At 46.4% G+C, this 12,081-nt stretch overlaps 1 protein-coding gene across 3 annotated transcripts in view; it reads left to right on the plus strand.

The window, feature by feature from the left end:
* The first annotated feature begins 1,518 nt into the window (after positions 1 to 1,518).
* LOC149351052 (peptide deformylase, mitochondrial-like) overlaps positions 1,519 to 12,081 on the plus strand; it is a 28,763-nt gene continuing 18,200 nt past the window's right edge. The window contains exons 1-2 of one of the 3 annotated variants that reach the window (XM_089580240.1): positions 1,690 to 1,826; positions 6,726 to 6,822. In XM_089580240.1, the coding sequence (XP_089436366.1) occupies positions 6,796 to 6,822 (27 nt within the window). In that variant the 5' untranslated portion in view covers positions 1,690 to 1,826; positions 6,726 to 6,795. Of the gene's footprint in view, positions 1,827 to 6,725; positions 6,823 to 12,081 lie in introns of all 3 variants that reach the window. The other 2 variants (XM_089580239.1, XR_016290492.1) reach the window with 2 other exon arrangements.

The raw sequence follows: 12,081 nt of genomic DNA on the forward strand, positions 1-12,081 counted from the left end.
AGATCCTGCATGATAATTCTTTCCCCCTTGTGGAACAGTGGAGAGCTGAGTTAGTCGAGACAGCCTGATGATGACTGTGGCCTTGTCCTTTGAATGAGATGGGCACAGCTGGTGTGGTGCCCAGCCAGAGTACACAAACACATGCACATAGCACACACAACTAGTCACTCCCTACACATAACGCATGCACACGCATGAACACACATATAGACAACTGGAACAGAAATGACAGCAGCACATCGTAAGCTTGGTGGCCATTTCAGTGACTGCTGCCACATGACACCCCCAACCAGTGTTTATTGAGGTGCTCCTAGTATCGTCGGTACACAGCACCCACCATCCAGGAAGGTGCTTCTCGATGGTTTCCACTGAGGCTCGGACATTACGTTTGCTGCTGTGATCGCGATCCAGTTCCTCTAGCTGGGTGGGAAATGGAGACCCAAACGCCTGTAGAATTTGTCATCCGCGGTGGACTAGACAGGCCTTGGCAGCAGCCAAGTGTTCCGCAGTTTTGTCTGCTTGCTCACAGATTCAGCATAGCGTGCTCTCCACTATCTGATGAAATCGGCGCCACGAAAGGTAAGGGCAGCCTGTCGGTAGCCTTGTGAAGGCAGTAACGGATTTTCGGCGAACATCTCCACTCCCAGACATCGGAACTATAAACTCTGGGCGAAGGTCTTATTTTCCAAGGTTAATTCTTAATCCGCCGTGTTGCTTCCAGCCAAACGACAACCACAGTCTTCATGGAGCTGAGCCGTCGGTTCAAACGAGTAACCACATTCTGGCAGTCGCTCAGCAGAAATTGCAAATCCTTGGCGGGTATTCCACAGGCAGTACTAGATCGTCCGCGAAAGTTTTACCCGGCAGTCAGCGGTCGTCATCCATGCCAGCTGAGGCGGAAACCGATGTGCGACCTAAGCAGCTCTCGCTCGATGCTCGCCGAAGACAGACACCCTTGGCGCAGACCTTTCTTCACTGCGATGGGGCCGATCGAGGACCCGAAGTGCGCGACGACCGTGTTTTCCTCACAGAGACGTAGAATGTCGACCAGCAGACGCTCCGGAGGCCCCAGGTCCGAGTCCGACAGGGAGGTAAAAACAAGGTCAAAAGCACGGCATGGGGTACGCTGTCGTACGCTTGCTCGGCATCGAGTATCTCCGTATGGGCGATCTAAATGCCGTCGAACCGAATTCAATTAATTTCCTGCAGTTCATCGGTGCGAGCTCCGCCGCAAGCCATGGCCGCCGCCTCGCCTCAACTCATGCGCTTTAAAAACATTTCAACCAAATTTTAAAACAAAACCCAACACTTGTACTATTATAGGTGAGTATTTAAGCTGTAACTGAATATTATAAAAAGTTTATGTCGATTTTATGCGCCCTTTTGTTTAATTATGTTGTCACGTGGGTATCTGCGTGTCAACAGCCATCTAGCCCCCCTACCTGGCTGGTGACACGCGCGTGTCTCCAGCCACTGCCACATTTTTTTAGTGCCCACTGGGAATGGGCCCCAGATCCAATCCAATCCAATCTTTAGTGGTCGGTGGCGGCGGTGCGGTAGCCGCAGCAACATTGCAGCGGCGTGTATTTCGGATTTCTCCGCTGAGATTGTTAGAAGAGACATAGGAGAGGAGTTAATAGATAAAAATGACGGTTAAGAAACTTTTTGAATCTTGTTTTCGATACGTGAGCAAACTAAAAGATTACGGTGCAACCACAACTCCTACTCCACCTTACGAATTCATGTGTCAGGTTGGAGACCCTGTCTTGCGAGCCCGTGCAGAGCCGGTCGACCCGGTGAAGGTCACTAGCGCCGAAGTTCAGAAGGTAAACATTTAATTGTGTACACTAGTCCACATAAAGTTGACGGACGGAGCAAAAATGGTGCAGTACTTTTAAATTTTCCTACTGACAGAGTAGCATTCTAAGCTGAAAACCAGGCAGACCTCTCCTTTTTTCATTAAAGTCTCTCTCTCTCTCTAACTGGGCCGCCCATGAACACACACACTGGTATTTTTGAGTACTTCGTGTGTTGTCGGGCCACCTATCTGGAACAGATTCGGAGCACTGCGGCTGAATTTGTTGTGATAAAAATGCTGGAAGCACTAGGACACGAAGGATGAACTGAAGCTTGGAGCCTGTGGAATCTGTAAACATGTCGTCACCAACTGGATGTCTGGTTTACTGTAACTAAAGGAACTTGTTCGTAACGCTAAAATATTTTCTTGGTCTTAGATGGGGCTATTATTATGTTTAGAGCAAAGCTTCCAGTGCCGCTAATCGTGTGTGGGCTTTACTGGCATCTAGGCATAATACCACAATGATTCGTCGCCCAGGGCTGCTACTGACTCCCGGGCGTAGATTTCACGCATAGGTGGAATTTGGCGGTGGGGTTTTGCTTAACCATGGGTGGGTGCAGTTTTGACCTGTTATTTACAAAAGAAATCCAAGTGTGGTGTCTTCTGTGCTAATGTGCCAAGGGCTCTTGAACGAATTGAGAACAAAGAATATGCGAAATTCCATTGGAGACATAAAACAATGCTTCAGAATGCATCTTGCGCTACATTCGGATCCAAGGTATGAATGTTGTGTGAATAGGTATTCACTTCACATAATGGGTGCCATTTTGTGGTACAGCGTGCAGCTTCGGCAGTACAAGCTGGAGCAGGTGGCCACAAGCTGATTAGATAGGCTTGCCGCCTTTCACTGCGCTACATGAACCACAGACTAGAAAGCCGCTTGGAGAAGCCAGCTTTTCACACGATAGCGTTAAAGGTCCCATTCAGCGACAAAACCCGATGTTAATGTCGCCATGTTGAGAAAAGCAGGTGGCCCACCTGCCATGCCACCTGCCCACTGTGGTGCTGCGCATGAACTTTATGGGTGCTCGGGAAGAGAAGTCCAGGTAATGCAAGCCCCTCAGGTGGCGGTGTTTGAAGCAACCACCTGCTGTAGCTGTGGCGCATTGCTTAATTGTTGCACGACTGCGCCCATAGTGGTATGAGGACTGCCAGCAATCTGTGAATGTAAAGTAGAGCATGACCAATTTTGCGCATACAGGCATGTAGGCAGAACGTAGGCAAAAGAGAAGGAGTACTTGTGCGGGAGGGATCTGTACTGCTGCCGCATTGTACTCTTATGGTAAGTTATGCATTATATGATAGTGAACAAAACAACAGTGTCCGTGTCTGTGAAGTGATACGCAGAGAGGATCCGAGGCTACTGAAGGGACCCATTAAAGGGGCCCAGAAACACAATCTTAGTTAACTGTTTTGCCTGTTGATTGCATACAGTGAGTTATAATGGTGCTATTAGCGTCGGTAACACCGCATATATTCCGTTTTTTAATATTTTAATGTCCCCCCAAAAACAACTTCATGGCTCTGATGGTGTCGGGTTTTTAGCAGCGGATATGACATCACCTGGCGCGAGCTTGATCGGACAAACAGTAAATATACTGCAAATTGTGTGAATAAATAGAGAAACATTTTGTCACCTGTCTGCGTTTTATATTATATCAACAAAGACAATTTGTTTGTCTTAGATAGAAGCCCTGCAAGGCAAGTAAAATAAAAATACACCACCAGGGGCGCTCTGGCATGGAAACAACGCTGCCAGTCTCACAGAGAGCAGGCAACCATGGAGTACAAACTTCCGCGACGTGCTCTGGCTGGCTGTTTTGATTGGTTGCGCCACGTACCGTCATTGGGAGAGCGAAATAGGAGTGGGAAGCCCCGCCAAAATCGAGTTGAGGGCAGCGTTTTGTTTGCTTGTATTTTGAAATTTCTTCACTGAATAACTCCCGTTCCTGTGCATCGATTCCTGTAATTCTTTTTAAGTCAGCATCTGTGTGACATAAAGAACCCACCTGAAGTATAGCCGGTATTCCCCCAGGCAGTGTTTCGCAGCCCCTTTAACGCTATCGCAGCATACCCTTAAGGTAAAGCTTAAGTGTCCCCTCAAGTTTTTAGTGCAGTAGCACTTATAGTGGGCATTCCCCACATTTAGCCATTGTGTGTCTCTCTCTCTCTCTCTCTCTCTCTCTCTCTATATATATATATATATATATATTGTCACTCGAAAAAGTCTGGTCCTCCAGCCGAAACGTCGCAAATTTCAAGTTCTGGTGACTTTACTTTATCTTATATTAATCAATCAGCTGCCAAGAAATTACTTTTGATATATATATATATATATAATGACAGAAGCCAACAGCCACAGAAACCAAGGGAACACAGGGGATCATTATTATTTTTTAATATTTATTTTGATCAATGGAGAATATTAGTGAATGTGTTATTGCTTAAATATAATTGATTAGCCAAGCAGAAGGAAAAACAACCTCATGCCGCCGGTGGGAACCGAACCCACGACCTCCGAATTACGCGTCCGGTATTGGGTCATGGGTTCGGTTCCCACCGGCGGCATGTGGTTGTTTTTTCTTCTGCTTGGCTAATCAATTATATTTAAGCAATAACACATTCAGTAATATTCTCCATTGCTCAACACCACAAAGTAAATAAGTATTAAAAAAATAATAATCCCCTGTGTTACCTTGGTTTCTGTGGCTGTTGGCTTCTGTCGTGTATAACGAGCCCCTCATTCCCCTTCCCTTCCCTTATGTGCTCTCTCTCTCTCACACACACACACACACACACACACACCTGGCAGGTTGCCTTCTTGTTAATGATTGGTCGCAGGAGGTTGCTTGGGAAGTGCAACCTTGGGCACCTGCGATCACAGGACAGAGCCGCATCACTTAACCGCTGCACCAAGAGTTGTATGAGGACTCCCAGTTATCTATGAATGTAGATAATGACCAATTCCGCGTATATGAGTGTTAACTCGTTATCGCTATCCAAATATCTTCCATTCAGGAACATTGGATCCGAACACCACAACTGAAGTGAAAACTGAAGTGCTAGTGTACCAAACTCGTCTTTGGCCTAACTACTCAAATTAAGTGTCATTTTTTAAAACTATGTTGGGGCAGTGTGTAGTGTGCAAGTGCAAAGGGGAGCATGGCTATGGATACACAAAGAAAGCAGTGCTGGTCATTGAGATGGAGAAGGCACTGAAAGAGTTGAGCAAAGCACGGAAAGCAAACAAGGGCAAACGGGCGCAGGGCTAGGCAGCTCAAAACGCCAAGCAGCGCCAGTGTGGCAGTGACAGCGGGTGCTGCTGTGGGAGGCTGCATGTATTATGGTACTGGAGGCTTGGCTTTGCTCCATTGTGGTGTGCGCGTTTGAAGCGTCTCCTCTTAAGGGGGAACAAGGGCATTAAGTTTTCTTTTTGTCAACATGTCTTGCTGAAACTTAGCATGCAGGATCATACTATGGTGATTTCAAATATGCATTTATATTTCATCTATCTTACCTGGAAGGAAATGTTTGGCAAAATAACATATCCTCATGCTGCTCTTTGGCCATAGATGCCCTTGCGCCATTAAAATTCGTCATAATCATCATCATAATCATCATCATAATCAAATAACGTATCCTTATTAGGTCATTTTTTATGGGGCCGTATGGTAATTTCTCAGTTAACAAAAGTTTTTTTAAGAATAAGCAGACATTTGCAAAGGCCCGCCACATGTCCTAAAGCTAACAAAATGCCTCTAAATCATTTTGTTCATTATAATAATTAACAAAGTCTGAAAGAAAAAACTGGCACTAATTAGCCCACACTTGATCTAATTGCAAATCTATCATGTTTAAAGGAGAAAGGAAAGCTTTAGGTTGTGCGATGGACACTTGAAAATGTCTATAAATATTCTATATAAACGCTTGAACTGAAAAAATTATCATAAAGGCCCGTAAGAAATGGCCTAATTAGCATGTTATTTTGCTGTATATTTTCTTCCAGGTGAGATATTTGGAACCTAAATGCATATTTGAAATCAACATTCTATGATATACCTGCATGGTAAGTTTCAGCAAGTTATGTTGACAAATAAAAAACTAGTTTTTAACACCCTCATTCACCCTTGACACGCTCATTGCGTGGGGGTCAATGGTGGGGCACATCATTTTTTTTATGCTGTGCAGCCACAAATACTGGGTCCCATGACGAAGCCATGGGTGCAGAACAGATTGTATAGTGACGTTTTCCTTCTTAGACCTCACAACAAAATCTGACCCTTGGGTTCATTTTGTGACCCAGTATTCGGGGCTGCACAGCATGGATAATTGACAAGACCTACCAGTGACCCGCGCCGCAGTGAAGGTGTTAAATAATGCTGATGTGTCCTCTCTTTCTGCATTTATTTTTTTTTTCTTATAGCGGGTGGGGGCTCTGCTATTGTTGGTCTGAACGGTTTGAGATCGTATTATAAGTGTACTAATATTTCTTTTAAAATTCTCTCGAGTTCTGAGACTCCCCCATAGCATTATCTTGGTGCAAATAAGTTAAAATATTAATTTTTCCATCATACTGTCATTCCTTTTGATGTTTGTTGCAACAATAGCATCAAAAAAAGAGAATGTGGCTGCTAAACACAATTCCATGAAGAGTGCTTAAACCCATGATTTTTCGTGGAATCACAGGAAACTACGGCTTTATTCATCGCCCGCTTCCTGCCTATCACATAAGGCAGAGTACTTACTCAGAACAGTACCAAACTTAACTATTTTTTTGTCACTATTAAAAAAGTTGATTTTTCAAATGTAGTAACGTGTAGCAAACCATTATTTATTTGAAGACTGTTGGTTTCTCTTCTTTCACTAGGAAATAATTTCCAGAAAACCGCAAATATTGACTGGATGTACCTCAAGGAACCAAATGTCAAACACGTAGAATGATGTCTTTTCAGCATCATTCACAGGTGACCCTCATAAGTCAAATGCACTGAGCACCTATTGGATGTTGTTATCACTGCTAATTGGACATCCCATGAGCATTCAGGCCTGGAATTAAAGCAAACTTGAATATCAACAAGAATTTACTTAGAGTAAATCTATCCCACAGTATGACCTACTTCACATAATCACCATGACTGCTGAGGCACTTCATACCATATGCTAAAGAATGTTACCTCTGTGTGTTAAGCACTTACTGCATGTAGCAATAATTTGCTGCAAGATGCTGCACATTGGCTTCACGCAATGAGCTGTGGGCCGTCGAACCACTGTCGGTCAGGTTCTGGCTTCGCAAAAAATTTCGCCCATCGCCCGGAAGTGGCTAGTGAGACTAGCCAATAGCAGATGGCACTGCAGGTACATATGTGACTTCTGTTATAATGATACGTGGCGGCTAGAAGCAACAATAGAAACAGCAGAGGTAATCTGCTACGCAAGGGACCGACGGCTTGGAGTAGTCTCACAGCACACAAGCTCGCACCTCAGCGTCGTCTTCGTAACAAAACCACTTCGTCGTCCTCCCAGCGTCCGTAGCATGACCCCCCTCGCGGCAAAAGCACCGTCCCGGTGCGCACTACACAGGCCAGCTAGACGGCGAGTTGTAAGGTTTGAGGCGGGACACATGGACGATGTCGGTGCGGGGTGCAGCGGCCGGGGATGGCGGATGTAGCGGGGTGATCTCGTAAGTCACCGCGGTCACCGGACGTACGACCCGATAAGGGCCTGTATATCGGGGGAGCAGTTTTTCACAAAGGCCCACACGGCGGGAAGGGACCCAGAGTAAAACAAGAGAGCCAGGAGAGTAGGTGACTTCACGACGGCTACAGTCATGACGTCGTTTCTGATTGACTTGGGAGGCTGACAGCCGCTGGCGGGCGACAAGACGGGCAGCGTCGGTGCGAGCGATGGCGTCCCGAGCGTAAGGACTCGTGGAGGCGGTGGCGGGCAGCACACTGTCGAAGGGCAGCAAAGGATCGCGGCCAAAGAGAAGATAAAAAGGGGAGAAACCGGCTGTATCGTGACGCGTAGAATTGTAGGCGAATGTAACAAATGGGAGGCTAATATCCCAGTCGCGGTGATGGTCGGAGACGTACATGGAAATCATGTTGGTGAGGGTACGGTTCAGACGTTCAGTGAGCCCGTTCGTCTGCAGATGGTAGGCCGTGGCGAATTGATGACGGACGGAGCAGAAGCGGAGCAGTTCGGCGACCACTTTGGAAAGAAAGCAGCGGCCGCGATCGGTGAGCAGGTGACTGGGAGCACCGTGGTGGAGTATGACGTCGTGCAGGAGAAAGTCAGTAACATCAGTTGCGCAGCTGGTTGGGATCGCTTGTGTAATAGCGTAGCGCGTGGAGTAGTCCGTCGCGACCGCGATCCATTTGTTTCCCATAGCAGACACCGGAAAAGGGCCGAGCAGGTCGAGGCCGACACGGGAAAACGGGTCTTCGGGGATGGGAATCGGCTGAAGGTGTCCGGGAGGGAGAACCGAGGGCGTCTTCCGTCGTTGGCACAGCGCGCAAGCGGCCACATAACGGCGGACAGAACGGTATAGACCGGGCCAAAAGAAGCGGCTGCGCACGCTGTCGTAGGTGCGGAAGACTCCAAGATGACCGGCCGTGGGAACGTCATGAAGCTGCTCAAGGACGCTGCGGCGCAGGTGTTGCGGGACCACGAGCAAGAGGTCAGCGCCGTCAGGCCGCATATTGCGCCGGTAGAGGACGTTCTCATGGAGCACAAACGGGGCGAGGGACGCATCACAGCGGTTGGCAGTGAGGCGGTCGATGAGGGAACATAGCGAAGAATCCAAGCGCTGTTCTTGCGCAATGTTGCGGAAGGCCGAGATGGATAAGACGCAGGCGTCAGCCTCGCATTCGTTGGAGGAAGGCGCATCGACAGGGTAACGGGACAAGCAATCCGCGTCCTGGTGCAAGCAGCCGGACTTGTGGACGACACAAAATGTGTACTCTTGAAGGCGAAGAGCCCAGCGCCCCAGCCGGCCTGTAGGGTCTTTGAGCGAAGTAGGGTCTTTGAGCCTAGCGCGGGCGCTCCGTCCCGCGTCACTGCCAGCTTCGTCTTCGTCACAATATTTTGCAAGCGAAGTTCATTTTTCTTGCACGGTTTCAGTGAAGAAGCTGACGACACTTGCTTCATTAATACTCATGCATCTAAACAGTTCAGTGAAAGCCTGGTAGGGGCTGTGGGACAGAAAAGGGTGTTGTAGGGAGCCTCTTTATTGTGCTTCATGTTAAAAGTCTTAAAAACCTATCTAGCGCAAGTCTACTCGTCTGATAATGTGAGGTGACTGAGCATTGAAGTGGCTGAAACTGAGCAACGCTGCTGAAATATGTCGCGGTGGTCGCTTTGTTGGGGAGATGATTATGGATCTCTCTTCTGCTACCCTCTCCGGGGATCACTGCTCACAGCTAGCGGAGAGGGGTCCGTGAATGAGGGCACAGCACTCACCAGGCAGGCTGCATGGGAGCTTGGCAGAGAAATCTTGTGGAAAGGGTTAGGGGTAGTGATGCGCCGAAGGGGGTTTCACAGTAGGATACTGCACGATTGGAGCACTAGATGTCAGGCAGGGATAAACCGACGTGCATGGGTGGATTAACCGCACAGGAAGCACTGGATGGTCTTGTTTGCGGTGTGTGTCTTGGACAGTGGCCGGAGCACTGTTATGGACATCACACTTAGGGCATTAAATGTGCCGCTCTGCTGCCAAGTCTCGTCACTTCATGCGGGTGTCCATGTGGCACTGGGTGATGGTCGTCGCTGTCATTCGTCATGTCGCAAGGAACATTACTTGATGCAGTTACCACTTTAGCCACTGCCCGTCAGCATCAAGGGTTACTGCCACACACATTTTACGGTATCTCAGGTTTTGTGTCGCATTGTTGTGTAGGGCTGACCTCAATATTTGTGGGAACTCATTAGATATTGTGAGCCCATGCTTCTTGTGAACCACTTGATCCACTCAATATACAAGCTCTCCCACTAGACCTCTATCCCTACCCACTTTCATCGAACATTTGTTTTGCCTTCCCTAAACTTCCTGCACCACTCTTGCACATTGTCGTCACTGCTCGCCGTACGGACTGTTCATTCTGTGGTGAATTTTCACAGTGGTATGACGCTGCTGTTGCAAAAATTGAGTAACAGCACACAACTAGAACTTAGTGGGAGTTTCACTAGTTAAGGCCATGTTCAAACATTCACAGCGAAGCTCCAGCTTATGCATGCATCCGTAACTCTCGGGCCCCGGACTGAGCCAGAAAACCCGGGTTTCATCCCGGCTGTGACAGCCACATTTTGACGGAGGCGACCACAAAAGTCGCCTGTGGGCTGTGTGATTTCAATGCTTGTTAAAGAACACCAGATGGCCTAAATTATCCCGAAGCCCTCCTCTATTGGCGTCCCTCATAGTCCGTATTGCTTCAGAATATTAAACAAAAAAAAGTTAGTCTACATGGTGCCTATGCACCAAAATCGTTTTCTCTCTTTCTGAAGAATTTTGTCTATGATAAATTAAATAGCGTTGAATTAGGATTGGAACAAAATCAGACGCTACAACATTCAAAATCAAAGGAATAGGGAAAAATAGGGAAAGAAAATAGCTGTATAGTTAATAGCTGAAGTTGCTTCTGCCTTTCAGTACATAGATATAAAGTGTTTAAATGATACTGAAGCCGTATAAAGCATTTCTGATACCTGTTAAAAGTTTGCCTTGGTAAGGTTATCAGACATTACGTGCCTTGTATGTCCATGAAGCAGTGAAAAAAAAAAAAAATTACAGGATTGCACTTAAGCCTGCTTAAGAGCGAAAATGCGAAAGCCTTTCCCTGTCCTCTTTTTTCGTCCTCCATTTTTTATTTGTTTATTTTTGTTTTGTTTTAAAAATATTTTTAGGTATCTTTATTTTTGTCATTTTAGTTGTTCTTTTTTTTTCATTACATACATGTTGCTTATCAACTGTTGCTTAATCAACTTTTAAATTTTATTTTATTTACCATAAACTTATGATTGACAGTTTTGTGCCTTCCACAACTTCTGTCCACGACTTTGTCCACTCCACTCATCAGCCAAGACAGGCTTACGCCTTAAAGCATGAATTTGACCTACAATGAGAAGTAGTGAGAAATGAACAATTGTGAAGTTTATTGATTAGAAGTTTGAATACTGAACTTCAATAGATTTCTCTTTGGCTTGACAAAACTGGTGGTTTGCATGTATATTGGCTCTCTACTAATGCACTACCTGTCTGCCTCTATGACACTGAAAAAATTTCACCAATTAACTCCCAGGAACATTGGCCGTGTTGCATGCCTCTGGCTCTGTTTTTGGGATTAAGTGCTCACTATTTCAGCTGCAGCTTATAAGAGTCGATCCCCCCATTCTTTTCCAGACAATGCTTTTCTTCAGTGAACATCATTGAAGTTTAGGTCATCAATTACTGCTAGCAGATTGCTACACGTGAGGTAGTCTTTTTTTTTTGTAAGCTATTTTTTTGGCAACAACCTAAATGTTCCACGCTCTTTGGTATATTCAAAGGTTCTGTTTAACGTAGTTATGGTTTGGTTTATGGTTTATGGGGTTTAACGTCCCAAAGCGACTAAGGCTATGAGAGACGCCGTAGTGGAGGGCTCCGGAAATTTCGACCACCTGGGGTTCTTTAACGTGCACTGACATCGCACAGTACACGGGCCTCTAGAATTTCTCCTCCAAAGAAATTCTAGCCGCCGCGGCCGGGATCGAACCCGCGTCTTTTGGGTCAGCAGCCGAGCACCATAACCGCTGAGCCACCGCGGCGGCTTTTTAACGTAGTTATGTTTGGTGGGAATTATCTGTTGTCATTAATGGCAGCCACCATCTTTTCCCATACAGCTGTCTTTGACTCCTCCTACAGCTGTGTGAGATCAAGAAGCGTGCAGGAATAATAAGATTGTAGCTGGCACAGGACGGTTAATTGGAGAGATATGGAAGAGAGGCCTTTGTCTTGCTGTGAGTGTACTCAGGCTGATGATGATTATGATAGCTGTGCAGCAGGCATTCACATAAAACCAGTTTATTTGGAAGAATGGCTCAGCACTTAATATATTGACCAAGGGGCTGAAACGTTAAATGCTTTCAGCAAGGCGCTTTGATGAACTAGGCATATGTACGTGGACTTTTATTTTCTTTGTTTATGCATGTATTTCTGCCTCTTAGTCAATCTAGTCATTGCCAAA

This window comes from Amblyomma mixtum, chromosome 3 (assembly GCF_055824585.1).
Source record: "Amblyomma mixtum isolate Tamu chromosome 3, ASM5582458v1, whole genome shotgun sequence".
In the NCBI taxonomy this organism is placed as follows: Eukaryota; Metazoa; Arthropoda; class Arachnida; order Ixodida; family Ixodidae; genus Amblyomma; species Amblyomma mixtum.